Below are 17177 nucleotides of genomic sequence, written 5' to 3'. Positions count from 1 at the left end.
GATAAGAATTATGAAAGAGGTTTTTAAAAATTATTATTATTCCTATAATTATTTTTTTTAAAAATGTGAGCCCATTTTTAATCTTTCAGCTGTTTCTATATGATTTCATAATATAACACCATCTGGCACATGAGAAAGAGGAAGCAGGTTCACAACAATACAATCATTTTATCTTTAAACAGTTTAAATCACATAGCCTCCCAGCCCTGCAACTAGACACACTTAGAAATTCCTTTCTCAATCCTAAAGAAAGAGTTAGAGCATTTTACACTTAAACAAACAAACAAACAAACAAAAACAACTGCTGAGTTCAAACCTCCTAGATAGTATTTTCTAAGCAAAACTGTTATTTTTATCTCTGATGTAAAATTTGGATTAGAAATCAGGCAGCAAATCAGTTTATTAAGAGAAAAATACACTCTCTGTAAATCAGCCTAATAATGACAAGGTAAGATTAAGATAGGAAAAAAAAGGAATTTTTTATGACCCTCTTCCCTGGCCTGAAAAGTAATCAGAACATTAATATCATTTGAAAGAAAAAAAAGAAACTAGGCATGTTATGGGCATTGCTCTTTTTGCAATTAAATTTATATGCTATTAATTCAGACTTGCTGTTCCAGGGTCCCTCAAATTTAAATTAATTATTTAATAATGACATAAGGGACATATAAGTTTTATTCATAATAGTATTCAGCAGTTATCTCCTTCTATTACTATAAATAGTCATGAAGATACAGATCAGAGCAATCTCAGGAAGCAAAAAATTCAAGAAAATAAAATCAATGTGCAGGGATTGCAAATGGGCCAGATGCCTCCCTAAGTATCTTAATACAGTCTTAAAGATAAAAATAAGTGTATTTCCATTTAAAATTTAACATATTTTTTATGTATGGATTACCTATTATAAGTAACTGAAATCACAAAGACCTAATGTCATTTCAAACTTGATTATATACAAGTCATATTACCTTCACCAAAATGTTAAATACCAGAACAGGTAGTATTTGAGGATAACAGTACTCTTCAATAATTTCTGAATTATAGCAAAAAAAAGTGCATTTTTCTTATCATACATACAAAGCTTTAAAAAAAATTGACCAGTGAAGAGTCTAACCTTGAAAACCTGGGAAGATCAGAGTTCACCAAAGCCCAAAGATCGATGTTAGCAGTATCAGACATCACACAGTACAAAATAAGATTATGAGTTAGAAGTGGTTCACATTGTAGCACAAGTTAAACAATAATCTTTGCCGGCATTTTTTAATTTCTACAGTATATTCAGTATGCAAATAGAACCATACAGGAGTATAGAGAGCCAAACATTTTGAAATAAGCTGCTAGTTTTCATTAATTCAAAAAATGGAAAATTCTACTGAAGACATCATGTTAACATTGCTACTGTGGTTCTAAAAGTTAGCATCTCAAAACATTAAAATTGGCAAGATAGTACCATTTCACTGATAGCCTTTCATTCCTTTCACAAAGGGTTAATTTTGGATAAATGTTTAAATCTATCTTGACTTCTATCATCCCTTGGTAAAAACAAAAGGTGCAAATTTCTTGATATATTCAGACTGCTCCAAGGATATATAATTAACTTAAAGGCCTCATAGACAAAAATACAAATATCACAGATGGCAAGTATACTATGGCCATTACCAACTTCATTGCTCCTTGTCTTCATTGAAAATCATTCTATGAAGCTACATTCTGATATTTTTCATAATTCATCAAGAAGCATTCTTTTGTGCCTTATTACTAGCAATAAGCTACTCAAAGAGAAAAAAAAACAATATACATTTGTTTGCCATTGAACTTGAAAATAGTCAAATGTTTCAAAGATGTGAAGACTATCAGTGAAGGGGTGTTTTTAAATATTTCGGCATGCAATATCCCACCCCAAACCACAGAAAATATCACATTTATTTTACTATTTTATGCACATATTAAAACAGGTTATTAACTATTAAAAGAAGGATCATTAAATAAAAAGATTTAAAAACCCACAAATAGAACTCTTGGTTAATGTGAATTAATTATAAACACAATTTCCTTTTCTTACAAGTCTTGCTATGATTTATAAACACTGAGGTTAGCAGAAAAAATAAATTGTGCTAGAGCACTGCATCCTAGGAAATAGAAGACCTAGGTTCTATTTTTGGTTCTACTATTTACATCTATGGGATTTGGGGTAATTCAATCTCTGTGAGCTCGTTTTCTCCCCAACATAATGGGAATAGTGGTGTTTGCCCGAACATCCCTTACAGAGTTGTTTTAAAGATCAAATTCAATTTTTAAAATATTGACCTGATATCTGCTATGTGCAAGATGCTACGGGGGAGACAAAGATTAGATAGACACAAACTCTGCCTTCTAGGACTTACAATAAAAGTACACTACATGATATAAGTGGTTGTATGTCATAAATATAAAACATTACCATTACTGCCTTGTAATATATCTTTTAAAGTATTTTATAATTTGAAATTCAGAAAGCTAAAAATTGGCTTCTGTTTGTTTAGTTTCTACATTACATATAGTACACCAACTCAAGACAACACTTTGAACAAAGTCTGGCCACACATCACCTAAGATAATTCAGAGTTTGAGTAAAAATGTTTTACACATGTATTTGATACAGAAGAACTAGTATGAGAACTCTTAGAAAAATAGGTCATTGAAATATATATTTCAGTCTGAGTAAGTAACAAGGAAAACTCTGAGATAATATCATAGCAAAATTTCTAAGACTTTACTTTCTAAAAGGTAACATTTTAATGAGTTATATGCCAAGTCAATTTTGTACATGAGGCTCTCAATTCATTTTTAAAAATGACCTAGCAAAGTTTAACTGAAAAACAAAATAAAAAGCTTAAGTCTCGTACATATGTGGTAAGTAAAGATAAGCTGACGATTTGATTAGTAAATTTTAAATCCAGCTTCCACTTAAGGTTGCAGTATTCAACTGTCGCAAAGAGAACACTGCGGATACCAGGTTACAATAACTATGTAATTTAGAGTGCATCTGTTAAATAGGAAGTTGTCAAATCCATTTTAAAGTAATGAGGCTACTTTCCCTTTTCTTTGAAACAGCCTCAGAAGAAAGCAATTTTCTAGCTAACAATAAAGTCTGTAAGTGATCAAGGCAACAGACTTCTATGCAAGTCATATAGGGGAGGACTCAAAATTACCTCAAAGTATACCTTAGTCTTCTCTTTATCTTGTCAATAACATGCTCTTGTCTTAATCTTTTTGATGACATCCATTTAGGAAAAAACACAAGAAGCAGTCAGTAGGGATTGATGGGGATCTAGAGGTAACGAAAAACAACAAAGTGGAGGCAAGGCTCACTTTGCTATGGCTAGCAGTCTCCTAAAATGGCAGAGTGGCTTTGCTCCATCACTTACCATATTTATAACTAGAATAAGAGGCTAGATCATACATCATGCCATACAACTGCTTTTTTGGAAGGATGATATGTGTTACTAGTAGAACAGATACTTAACTGAGCACTAGGGAGCCCTGAGTCAGATTCCCAGCTATGCCAGTAACTAACAATATGACCCTGAGTGAGCTTCTTTACCTCTTTGGACCTCACTTTTCTCATATGCAACAAACACACTTTCCTTGACTAAATTCCTGTAAGTCCTAAGTCCTTTTCTCAACTAGGCTTCATCCTTGGGCCCTGTCCTTGGTCTGCTGAGTCCAGTTTTAGCAAGAGCCCTGCTAAGTCAATTTGGGAGTCCCCCTAACCTTGATATCTAATCAAGTTCCCCATCCCCTATCCTTAATATCTATCTTTGGCCTGCATTTAGCAATAATTCTATTATGTCAGTATAGCAAGAATCTGCCAACCCTTGAAGTCTCTTCTTAGTAATTTTTACCCACTGACTCCCTCACTCTGTTAGTTGACTAAATCCTCACTTATCCTTGTAGTATGCAGAGTTGAGCTCAGTCTCTCTACCCTATTGCAATAGCCTTGAATAAAATCTATCTTGCCACCTTTAACAAGTATCTGGTGAGTAATCTCTTTGACAGTTATTAAACTTAGGTCCCTTCAATAGTGGATACTCCATGGTTCTAAGAAATATTGGGTTCGTGGGTGAGTAAGCAACTAGGGAATCAGTCCAGATAAAGATAGATGGCTTCCTAAAAAGAATCTTGAAAAATTATGTATTTTAAATTTATAAAAAGACAGAATTTCCTGTCATTCCCAATAGCCACTCAAGAGTATACATTTTCCCCTTTTAGTTCCTCCTTAGAAATTTGAAAATTTGAATACTAATAAACGTTCAGATATTTGTGGGTGCTTTTTACTCCTGATTAGGAGAACATATTTCACTATAAATCAGCAATTGTCCTTTGAGCAGCTCGTGGTAACTGTTCTTTGGTGTGTGCTATGTACATGTATGATGACAATAAGATTAAGAGGCTTCTAATTTATGTAGGTTGCATTGATTTATTTTTACTCTGTGTCTATTAGTCTATTTTTATAGCAGTAGAGTTTAGCACTTTGTGACAACCCAAAATGTGAAGATGGCATGGTCTGAAAAATTACAAGAGGTATGGCAAGTCAAGATTTGCATATTCGAGAGATCTGTAATACTACTATTTAAAAGAAAATGTCCTTTTGAAGGATAATTCAATTTCATTTACATTATCAGATATAAGGCAAAAATTACAAATATACTCTACTCTAAAAGTAACGGTAAAATATTATACAATAGACTTATGGGTACTATAAATTTTCAACTAAAATAATGCAAAAAATTAATTTTAAAATGTTAAATTAGTTTTCCCAATTAAGTAATTTTGAGTTCTTCCAATAGATAGAAATACACTACATGTTCCTGACAACTTTCAGAAGTAGATCAACATGTAAGAACTGAATTGGCATACATGTTCTCAAAATATATTCAAACACTTGAAAACATCAGGTACAGGTATATACATACATCTATATATATAAATATATATACACATACTTATAAAAGTATAAAAATATAAAAAAGTTTCAAACTTCATGCAGTTACTACTTTAGAGTTAAGGAGCTAACCTGTAGGACCTGGATAGGGATCAAAGTTCACCAAGGCCCAATGTCATCATTAACAAAAAGGAAAAACAGCAAAATTGTTAGAAATATCAAGAAACTAAAGCATTACACAAATTTCTTTAGCTAAACTTTAATTCAATAAAGAATACTCTAAAAGTTCATTTTCATGCATCTGTTATCATCACTAAAATAAAACCAAATTATCACCACTAAAATAAAAACAGCACATGTGACATATTTTGAAAGGCCAAAAATCATTTTTATAATAATCATTACTATGAGCTAAGATAAAAAAAATAATTCTAAGAGTAATTGGGTTTAAAACTCAATTATAGTTCGTAGTTTATGAAAAAATTGAGAAGTCACAAACACTCATCAGGTGTTCTTCATCTGACTACTTCTGTTATTATTTCTTTAGAAACAGTACTTTTTAAAACATAAATATGTCTTTATGTTGGCCTATTTCAAAGTAATGTTCAATAGTGAGCTCCATTAATGGTAAGAACAAATAACCACAGTGCTGATTAAAATATAAAACAGGATAATAGTTTGGTTTATTTGAATTATTGCATGCATAACCAAGCAAGATATTTGTATCAATTCTTTACAATGTATGCAAGAGAGTTAACATGGCTGAGAAGATTTCCACTGGTTTTCGTCAATAGTAGGCCATGGTAAAACTTTAAATAATACCCTCTAAAAACAGTCAAGTCAGATCAGATACAATCTGGTTTTGAAAATGATCCTCGGAACACAGTACGTAATCTCATTTAATTCATGTTTTTGGAGTATATTTTATAGAAATTAACTAATGGTTTCAGAGTTATAGTATTTTAAATGGAAATTTTCATTTTTTAAATACAGTTAAAATGAGTCACAGACTTGACTTTCAAAATCAAGTTTTGTTTTGTTTCTTAGATTTTCAATTTTTTAAATCCATGAAAGCCAAGGTTTCAATTATCAGAAATATAAAAATTGAATATCAAGTCTCAAAAATGTGTTAATAATCTATTACCAGTGATTTGGCTCAGCGACATTAATTCAAGATGAAAATGAGCATTTCCAAACTTAGTAAAATGAAATGACAGAGCACAGACACAAAATGAAAAGTGAACACTTGATGCAAAATTGAGACTACTAGAGCAGTTAACACAAGACAAATGAAGTATAGACATGAAGGTGGTATGAAGAGATCACTATTTAATTTAATCATGCTGTGATACTGAGGATAAATTTGATTGCCAACTTCCTAGACACGGTAAAATATTTTATTGTGCTTGGTGACATTTGCTGATCATATGACAAAATCATAGCAAAACTTGTGGTATGGACCACAAGCATCTATTCAGTGATCACTAAAATGATTTCTGTGAGGACATGCTGAGAAGCTCACATTAAAAATGCATATTGTATTTTGCTGCCAGGTTATCAGTCTAGCTTTACATTTAATAATAATAATAATAATAAATGAATAAATCCACTATTTTCATTTTTCCTCCATGTTGGTTTGTTTTAGTTCAACTCTAAGAAAATAATAAAAGGTATTACTGAAAAGATTTATTAGACACCATGGAAATGGATGGAGCTAGGTATAAACCAAGCAATTTACTTTATAAGAAGTTTTTCGATTATAGATTCTAAAGTCCTAAAGACTGAAGAACGTGCCAGCAAAATGAAATAAATGGCTAATAAAGAGACCATTCCCCTACTACTCATGTACATACCTGGTCTCCCAGGAGGACCTTGGGGCCCAGGACTGCCTTTAGGGCCTTCCAAAGCTGGACCTGGAGAACCAGGAGGGCCTGGGGGACCCTGCACCCCAGGGAAACCCTGAAAGCCTGGTTCACCCTTTGGTCCTGGTAGGCCAGGGTTTCCTGGAATGCCAGGTAATCCTCCATCACCCTTTTGACCTATGAAAGTAAAGTGACGTTAGCAAACACATTAAATAATATTGAGTATTAGGCTTACTGGTAAAGTTAAAGCTTTTCACCCTTATTAGAACATCTAATGGAATATACTAGGGTCATTTCTATATTCCACTGAATTCCCAACACATACAAAAACCTCATTCTTCCTATTAAATATATCTTTTTTTCAGAATGTTTACTAGAGTATGTATAAAAGTATGGAAACAATAATAGCTTACATCCTAAAAGATACCCTTCATATTAGGACACAGAGAAATTATCACATGACCAGTAGCTGTGAGGAAAAAAAAAAAGAGAAAAAAAGCTAGAAAAGAAGAAAGTATCTGCAAGAATAGGTTAAAGATGGCTGGAGGAAATTCTTAAAACAAATGTTTTGAGACTAATTTTGAGACTAATGGAAGATACAGATATTCAACAGTCTCTGTGTGCCCCTGAAGACCATTCTATCCAAGATTTAGAATCACGATCCAAATGAACCATTCTCAACATTCTTCTACATCACCAACATATCTGAACAAGATATATCAGTGGCACAGTAAAGTAACAATTTTCATATTGAGATCATGGAAAGGATATCAGAGACATGTGTGTGGTTTGAAAAAAGCCTCCATAGAATAGGCAATGGTCATTTGAGAACATAAATACACACACCTGTACACACATTTAATTATTCAATTAACTATTTGGTGCGTACAATGAGAGCAAGAACGTGTGAGTAAAGGTAGATGTGTGTGCACATATCCCCATACAAGATGCAAGATGTATATTAAGATGGAGTTTTTAAGAGACATTTTTATTAGTAGTATGTATGTCTATAGTTTCCTTGTATTACTTTTGTTTTGTTTCCATGGGGGTGAGGAGAGTGTTTTCTCTTCTGGCTAAAAGAGTTTTAAAAAATTAGTGAAATCTACCTTTTCCTACAATTTTGTTTTCTTTTTTTATTATTTCCTCAGCCTTTATTTATAAAGTTAATGAAGATATCTATCTGTAAATTTCCTTAATAATGCATTTTTATATAATATGACTCCTCATACTAAATTGCTAATTAAGAACTGCTTTAAGACATAACTCTAGCTTTGATTTTTCTGGGGTTCCATGTGCATCTTACAACAACAAATGGTAGAGATAAAAAAATAAATGTACTGAAGAATATTCTCTATTTATGGACTTAGTTAGCATGTTTTATTAAAGTTTACCAGAAAGTCCTGGGAGTCCAGGGGGTCCTGGGATTCCAAAGCCTGGTTGACCTGTCAGAGGATAAACAAAAAACTCTCAAATAGATGATAATAAATTAAACAAAAACAGATTATCTTATGATTATTTAGATTATTCAGGTTTTTATTAAACATAAGTTCTATGAAACATGCAGAAGATTTATTTCCAACATGGAACTACAATTCTTACATGAGAAAACTATACACACATATTCTATTTGTGATGTGTTATTTTTACATACTTATGTCACATGAATATATATATACATATATATATGTGTATATATATATTTGAAATATAGATTGCATAATGAAAGAAGGTCATCCAGAGAACTTGATAAAAGTTGGGTAGCTTCTTGACATAAAAAAATTGGGCAAGAAAGGATATAGAGTTTTTCATAAGAGGGAAACAAGTTGATCTATAAATGTGAGGTAATACTTTCAGGGCAGAGTGGAAAAATGCAATTAGGAAGGGAAAAGTATGTGGTAGTTTAGAGGGTAAGAAGGAACATATACTTTCATTGTGGGTAAAGAGGGGCAAAAGTTAAAATAGACAAGGACACATTAGAAAATTAAAACAATAAAAAATACAGCACCTGGTTCGCCCTTCTGTCCAGCTGGCCCAGGAATACCATCTTGACCTGGTTTGCCTTTTTCACCTGGAGGCCCTGGTGGCCCAGGATGACCTCCACCACCTAAAGAACAGAATATGCAGGTTACACCTATTTTTCCATTTCCTTTTCCCTTCCATATTCCCCATTCTTTCCATAACTGCTTCAAATAGTTCTATCCAAAAGACAAAAAGTACCTTTGAGATTCTTAAACTATGAAATGTTATGAAAAAGAAGCATAAAAGAAATAAAGAATAATGTGAATAAAGAATAGCTTTATTATCCATTCATTATCTAGAAAGTTTGTTTTTCTCTCTCTCTCTCTCTTTTTTTGTTTCTCATTTTAATCTAGCTTTAGAATACCCAAGAAAGTAAGGTGTGGAGGTGGGATGGGGTGCATTACGGGCCTCATCTGGGGCCAAGAAAAGTGATTTACTTTAGAATTTAGGAAACAAATAAATATGCTACACCTTGCTATTCTAAAAAAATCAGACTTTCTATCTAATAAAATAGGATATTTGAAACAACTTCCTGGACAAACTGAGCCCAAAAAATAAGGTCCTAAAATAATAATTTTAAGTAACTTTTATTGAGTTTGTACCTACCAAGTAGTGCTAAGTGAATGATGACCCTGTTTTTTGTCTTGAAAATGTTCACAGCTTCCTGAAATCATGTGACTTTCTCAAAATGAACATAGGGCTTAGTTTTACAGAATAGCAAAACCTTATTTTTCATGCTTACCTATAGGACCAGGTTCTCCTGGAAGTCCAGGGTTCCCAGGAGGACCATCAATACCCTTTGGTCCAGGAAGGCCTGGGATTCCTAGAGTAAAGAGCTCAATTGAATAAAAAAAAGAAAAACTGCATTGTTTTCGGAGCTATGACTCAAATTTACAATTTATAGTGATAGCATAGAAACAGTGAAGAATTAAAACAAAACCCAAAAAGATGCTGGTGTTTGCTGGATATTTTAAAAGTAATTTTAAGTTTTATATTTATTTATCCAGAGGCTCTCATTATTATATATTCATAATAAATATAATTACCACCATATTACACTAGTAGAATTGGTAGGATTGAATTATATGAATATACCAAAAATTTTTAATCCATTCATCTATTGTTGGACATTTGGTCAGATTTTAGCTATCATGACAATCTTTTCTATTTATGTAAACCTGGCCTGCTTCCAGGTTTTGGTAATTATGGGTAATGCTGTTATGAATATTTCTGTATTAGTATTTTTGTGGGTATCTCTCTTAATTTATACTAGGTGGATGGGAGTGTAACAGCTGAGTCAGAGTGGGTGTGTGCTGCATTTCCTTGAAACAAACAAACAGAAAAAAGCAACCTGCCAAAGCATATTACAATCACAATATTTGGGAATTCCAGTAGCTCCAGAACCTAGTATATCACATGTTGATATCAGTTGTTTTAATAAGTCATTCTGGTGTAGGTATGTAGCGCTAATTCATTGCAGTTTTAATTTGCATTTATCTGATGGCTAATGATATTAATCAACTTTACATGTGCTTAGTGGCCATCCATATATTTTCTATTATGAGATGTCTGTTCAAAATTTTCCCATTGAAAAACAGTGGACTGACCAATAAAAGAGCAAGAGGTGTATATTGGGTCAAAAAACAAAATCCAACCATATGCTGCCTCCAGAAGACACTTCTCAGTTCCAAAAACAAATATAGACTCAAAGTGAAATGGCAGAAAATGATATTTCAAGCCAATGGTATTCAGAGAAAAGTGGGAGTAGCAGTAATAATGTTGGATAAAAGAGACTTCAAAATAAAAAAAATAAAGAAAGATACTGAAGGACACTTCATAATGATAGAGGGAATCATACACCAAGAAAATACAACACTTATTGATATCTATGTTCCCAATCAGGGAGCCTCGAAATACATAAAGGAATTACTAACAGAACTAAAGGGAGAAACAGACCAAAACACTGTCATAGTAGGGGACCTCAGTACCCCACTGTTGGATATGGACAGATCATCCAAACAGAAAATCAATAAGGAAATAACATCCTTAAATGACACATTAGATCAACTGGACATAATTGACATGTACAGAGCCTTTCATTCTCAAACAGCTGGTTATGAATTCTTCTCTAGTCCACATTGAACAATCTCAAAGAGTGGTGACATACTGAGAAACAGAGATAGCCTCAACAAATATAAGAGGGTTGAAATCTACCAACCATAACCTCTGATCCTAATGCTTTGAAAGTGGAGATCAACTGTAAAAAGAAAGCAGAAAACCCCAAACACTTGGAGATTTAACAACATGCTACTGAAGAATGGCTGGGTCAGAGAAGAAATAAAGAGAGATCAAGAGATACATAGAAATGAATGATAAGGATAGTATAACATATCAACACTTTCGGGACAAGGCAAAAGCAGTCATAAGAGGAAAGTTCATATCATTACAGGCCTATCTCCAAAAACAAGAACAAGGGGATCTTTGGAAACATGGTGGAATGAGAGACGTCCCCAGATCTCTCTCCTTGAAACAACAATAAGCTGAACATCTAAAACTCAACAAAAAACACCCAAACTGCACACCAGCACTTCTGAGCATGGAATCTGTGCATAAGAGTTACCACAGGTCAGAACCCCGGGTGTCGGGTGGATGATCAGGAGTAATAAAGAAGTTGCCTCCGCTGGAGCTCCCTGCAGGAGGAGAGGGAGGGAAGAAGGGACAGGTAAGTTTGTGTGGCGAGTTCCCTGAACGTTCTTGCCTGAGACAGCAGTGAGCTCCCCATGGCCCGGTGGCTGCCAGGCCTAGTCATCAGGGCAGAAAGCAGAAAAGCAGGACAGGAGCACAGAGGAACAACAGCAGATTTTTGCCTGCCGCAGTTGCAAAACCAAAGCTGAGCCGAAGCCCCGAGAGAGACCTATCACCAAGGAGCCCTAGGGGAATCTGAGCAAACGCTGCTGAGACTGTCACTCACACTGAAAGGGACTGAAACTAAAGATAGTGAGCATGATTAACATCTACAAGAAAATTTTAAAATGCATTATTAAATCTTTATATAAAGCAGGGATCCAAGAGGCTTAGATGGCACCTGCAGGAAACCAAAAGAAAAGCACTTCCTTTGCAACAGGCTAAAGAGAGACCTTTATATAATAAACCTTCTTTCTGGAAAAAACAGAAGAATACAATTCCATTAACATCCAGGCAGAGAAATAGTCCATTAAACACCATGAACAACCAAGGTGACAAGGCATCTCACAAAGAAATAGAAACATCTCCAGAAAATAAACTTACAGCATAAAAATATGTGACCTAAATGACAGAGACTTCAGGATGGTACTTCTGAAAAAACTCAGTGAGATCCAAAAAAACTCAAATCAATGACTTCAGGAATTGAAAAAAAAAACAACTAGATGAGCAAAGCAAGACTGAAACTCATGAAAAGAACCAAATAGAACTTCTGGATATGAAGAAAACACTGCAAGTGTTGAAAACTAAAATAGCAAGCTTGGAAAATAGAGTCAACCAAATGGAGGAAAGGATCAGTGACATCAAAGACAGAAATCTAGAAATAAATCAGAAGGAAGTAGAGAGAAACTGAAAAATGAAAAATGATGAAAGAGATACCATCTCCTGATACCATCGGGAGAGGAAACATAAGAATAATGGGCATTATTGAAGGTGAGGAAAAGGAACAGGGAATAGCAGGCATTTTCAGACAGATAGTTGATGAGAATTTCCCAAATCTAAGAAATGAGCTGGAGGTTGGAATTCAAGAAGTCGACAGAACACCCAATTACCTCAACCTGAAAAGGCCTTCGCCAAGGGACATTGAATAAAAATTATCGAAAATCAATGACAGAGACAGAATTCTGAAGGTAGCCAGGGAGAAACAAAAAAAAAGGTAACTTATAAAGGTAAACCCATTTGATTATCCTTGGATTTCTCAGTGCATACCTTACAAGCAAGAAATGAATGGAATCAAACATTTAAACTACTAAGTGAAAGAAACTAACAGCCTAGAATAATGTATCCAGCTAAGCTCTTCTTTAGATATGAAGGAGAAATTAAGAGTTTTTCAGACATATAAAAATTGAGGGAATTCTCCACTATGAGGCCTATACTACAGGAAATACTGAAGGGGTCAGCTGACCTAAAAGAAAATGACAAAAAAAAACATAATTAGGAGTAAAGTGACTATCAGGCAAATAGAAGCAGAGGAGTGCAACCCTTACTAAGAACAGGGCATTATAAGTTTAAATAATAAGAAGAAAATTCTTATAACAAGATAGTAATGACCATTCAGCATACATAGGCACAAATTGAGATAACAATGACTGAAAAGGGGGGATTCGAAGATTCAAATTCGCAAAGAGGAATGGAGATAAGATACATGCAGAAGAAAATGAATGACTGTATATATATAAATATCCTCTACATATTCATAATGGTAACCACATGCCAAAGATTCAGAACTGAAGTATAAACCATAAAACAAGAACCCAAGGGCAAACCCACAAAAGCCAACCAAAATAAAGAAAACAGAAGAACAAGGAAGGGAAGCAATGGAAACACTGAGCTACCAGAAAGCAAAAGATAAAACGGCTATAAGAAGACCTCATATTTCAATAGTCACTCTAAATGTAAATGGTTGAACTCACCAATTGTCCCGGCCTGCGGGACAGTCAACGGAGGTCCTAGGACTGAAGGAGAAGGGGGACAAGGGGCGCAAAGAATGGAGACAAGACAGGCTTTCTGATCAAGTCTCGTTTATTGTAAGTAGGGGGGTTACATATATAGGGGCAGGTTTAAGGGAGGGAACATGTAGCTTTAGGCAGGAGTTACCTAATCACAAGGTATCTTAACTTCTTAACTTTCTTTATCTATCTTGGTAAAGTGAGCAAAGCCCTAGCTGTTTTGAAAGGATTATACTATTGTCTCCAGTTCCTGGAAACTTAGTCCTCTGGGCAATGTCAGGAAGGACATTTATCTTTACAGGTCTGAGTTGTTCCTATATTCAGGGGAGGGGCTTCCTCTGACTTTGGGCAGCCTGGCTCCCAACAACCAATAAAAAGGCACAAAGTTGTAAATTGGATCAAAAAGCAAAACCCAACTATATGCTGCCTCCAGGAGACACATCTCAGGTCCAAAGGCAAAAATAGGCTCAAAGTGAGAGTGCAAAATGATATTTCAAGCAAATGGCATTCAGAGAAAAGCGGGAGTAGCGGTAATAATGTTGGATGAAAGAGTCTTCAAAATAAAATTTATATATATATATATATATATATATATAGATACATAGATACATAGATAGATAGATACTGAGGGACACTTCATAATGATAAAGGGAATCATATACCAAGAAGACATAACACTTATTAATATCTATGCTTCCAATTATGGAGTCTCAAAATATGTAATTAGTACCAGAACTAAAGGGAGAAACAGACCAAAACACTATTGAAGTAGGGGACCTAAATATCCCACTGTTGGACTGTTGGATATGGACAGATCATCCAAGCAGAAAATCAATAAGGAAATAACATCCTTAAATGACACATCAGACCAATGGAACATAACTGACATTTACAGAGCCTTCCATCCCAAAACAGCTGTTTATACATTCTTCTTTAGTGCACATGGAACATTCTCAAGAATTGAGCACATACTGAGAAACTGAGGTAGCCTCAACAGATATAAGAGGGTTGAAGTCTACCAACCATGACCTCTGATCCTAATGCTTTCAATCTGGAGATCAACTGTAAAAAGAAAGCAGGAAATCCCAAACACTTGGAGATTTAACAACATGCTACTGAAGAATGGCTAGGTCAGAGAAGAAATAAAGAGAGATCAAGGGATACATAGAAATGAATGATAAGGATAATATAACATCAAAATTTTGGGGACAAGGTAAAAGTGATAATAAGAGGAAAGTTCATATCATTACAGGCCTAGCTGCAAAAACAAGAACAAGCCCAAATAAAAACCTAACACTTCATCTTAAAAAAAAAACTGGAAAAGGAAGAAAAAATAAAGCCTAAAGTCAGCAGAAGGAAAGAAATAATCAACATTAAAGCATAAATAAATAAAGTTGAATACAAACAAACAAACGAACAAACAACAGAAAAAATAAATGCAACAAAGAGCTGTTCTTTGAGAAAATGAACAAAATTGACAAACCTCTGGCTAGACTCACTAAAGGAAAAAGAGAAAGGACACAAATAACCAAAATAAGAGATGAAAGAGGGGACATTACAATAGACACTGCAGAAATACAAAGGATCATACAAGAATACTATGAAAAAGTATATAACACCAAATTTAGTAACTTAGAAGAAATGGACAAGTACATAGAAATATCCAACTTTCCTTGACTGAATCAAGAGGAGCTGGAAAATCTAAATACACTGATCAGCAGTATGGAAATTGAAACGATCATCAAAAACCTACCAAAAAGTAAAAGTCCAGGACCAGATGGCTTCACCAGTGAATTCTCCCATACATTCAAAGAAGAATTAATACCTATTCTCCTCAAACTCTTATGAAAAATCAAAGAGGAGACAATACTTCCCAACTCATGTTATGACTCCAATATTAACCTGATACCAAACATGGTAAAAGTAACACAAAATAGAAAACTACAGACCAATATCTCTCATGAACACAGCTGTAAAAGTCCTAAATAAGATACTAGCAAACCGAATACAGCAACATATTAAAAGGATTATACATATGATTTAGTGGGCTTCATCCCAGGCTCACAGAGATTGTGCAACATATGCAAATTGATTAATATGATGCACCACATAAACAAATTAAAATCTAACATATGATAATATCAATATATACAGAAAATCCTTTAACAAGATATAGTATTGATTTATGATTAAAACACTTAATAAAATGGGTATCCAGAAGAAAGAATCTCTATACAATAAAGGCCATATGTGACAAACCCTCAGCCAACATTATACTTAATGGTGAAAAACTAAAAACGTTCCCTCTAAGATCAGGAGCAAGGCAAGGCTGTCCACTGTTGCCACTGTTATCCAATATAACACTGGAGGTCCTAGCAAGTGCAATCAGACAAGAGAAAGATATAAAAAGCATCAAAACAGGAAATGAAGAAGTCAAACTGTCACTATTTGTGGATGACATGAAAACTCAAAAGCCTCTACAAGAACACTACTAGAAACAATAAGCAAATACAGTAAAGTTTCTGGATACAAAAATAACATTCAAAAGTCCATAGCATTCTTATATTTTAATAATGAATTGTCAGAAAAATAAATGAAAAAAATAATTCTTTTTACAATTACTACAAAAAGAATAAAATACCTTGAAATAGATGTAATGAAGATCTTGAAAATCTAAGTAGACTGATCAGCATTATGGAAATTGAAACAATCATCAAAAACCTACCAAAAAGTAAGAGTCCAGGATGATATAGCTTCACCATTAAATTCTATCAAACATTCAAAGAAGATTTAATACCTATTCTCCTCAAACTCTTTCAAAAATTGAAGAGAAGGCAATACTTCCCAACTCATTGTATGAGGCCAAAATTACACTGATATCAAAACCTGGTAAAGATAACACAAAAAATGAAAACTACAGACCAACATCTCTCATGAATACAGATACAAAAATCCTAAATAAGATATTAGCTAACAGAATATAGCAACATATTAAAAAGATTATACACCGCGATCAAGTGGGTTTCATCTCAGAGGCACAAGGATGGCTTAACTTACTCAAATAGATTAATGTGACACACCATAAAAACAAATTAAAACATAAGAGTCAGATGATCATATAAATAGATGCAGAAAAAGCCTTTGACAAGATACAGAATCCATTTATGGATCAAAAACACTTAACAAAATTGATATAGAAGGAAAGTACCTTAACATAATAAAGGCCATCTATGACAATCTTTCAGCCAACATTATACTTAATGGTGAAAACTAAAAACCTTCCCTCTAAGATCAGGAACAAGGCAAGGCTATCCACTATCGCCACTGTCATGAAATGTAACATTGGAGGTCTTAGTGAGTACAATCAGTCAAGAGAAAGATATAAAAGGAATTCAAATAAGAAATGAAGAAGTTAAACTGTCTCTATTTGCAGATGACATGATTCTCTATATAGAAAACTCTAAAGAGTCCACAAGAATGCTACGAGAAACAATAAGCAAATATAGTAATGTTTCTGGATACAAAATCAACATTAAAAAATTCATAGCATTCCTATACTCTAATAATGAAGTGTCAGAAAAAGAAATGGAAAAAAAATAATTCCTTTTGCAATTGCAATACAAAGAATAAAATATCTAGGAATAAATTTAACAAAACATGTGAAGGATATATATAATGTAA

At 33.8% G+C, this 17177-nt stretch overlaps 1 protein-coding gene across 5 annotated transcripts in view; it reads right to left on the bottom strand.

Annotated features, from left to right (window-relative positions):
* COL4A5 (collagen type IV alpha 5 chain) overlaps positions 1–17177 on the bottom strand; it is a 230575-nt gene that overhangs the window by 17944 nt on the left and 195454 nt on the right. For 2 of the 5 annotated variants that reach the window (XM_036227179.1, XM_036227178.1), the window contains exons 38-43: positions 9548–9628; positions 8792–8890; positions 8178–8228; positions 6778–6963; positions 5057–5065; positions 1115–1123 (exon numbers count right to left, since the gene is read on the bottom strand). In XM_036227179.1, the coding sequence (XP_036083072.1) occupies positions 1115–1123; positions 5057–5065; positions 6778–6963; positions 8178–8228; positions 8792–8890; positions 9548–9628 (435 nt within the window). The remainder of the gene's footprint in view (positions 1–1114; positions 1124–5056; positions 5066–6777; positions 6964–8177; positions 8229–8791; positions 8891–9547; positions 9629–17177) is intronic. The other 3 variants (XM_036227180.1, XM_036227181.1, XM_036227182.1) reach the window with 3 other exon arrangements.

Source organism: Rousettus aegyptiacus, unplaced genomic scaffold, assembly GCF_014176215.1.
Source record: "Rousettus aegyptiacus isolate mRouAeg1 unplaced genomic scaffold, mRouAeg1.p scaffold_m13_p_9, whole genome shotgun sequence".
Classification (NCBI taxonomy): Eukaryota; Metazoa; Chordata; class Mammalia; order Chiroptera; family Pteropodidae; genus Rousettus; species Rousettus aegyptiacus.
The sequence above is the reverse complement of the archived record's forward strand: the minus strand, read 5'-3'. Positions and strand labels throughout refer to the sequence as shown.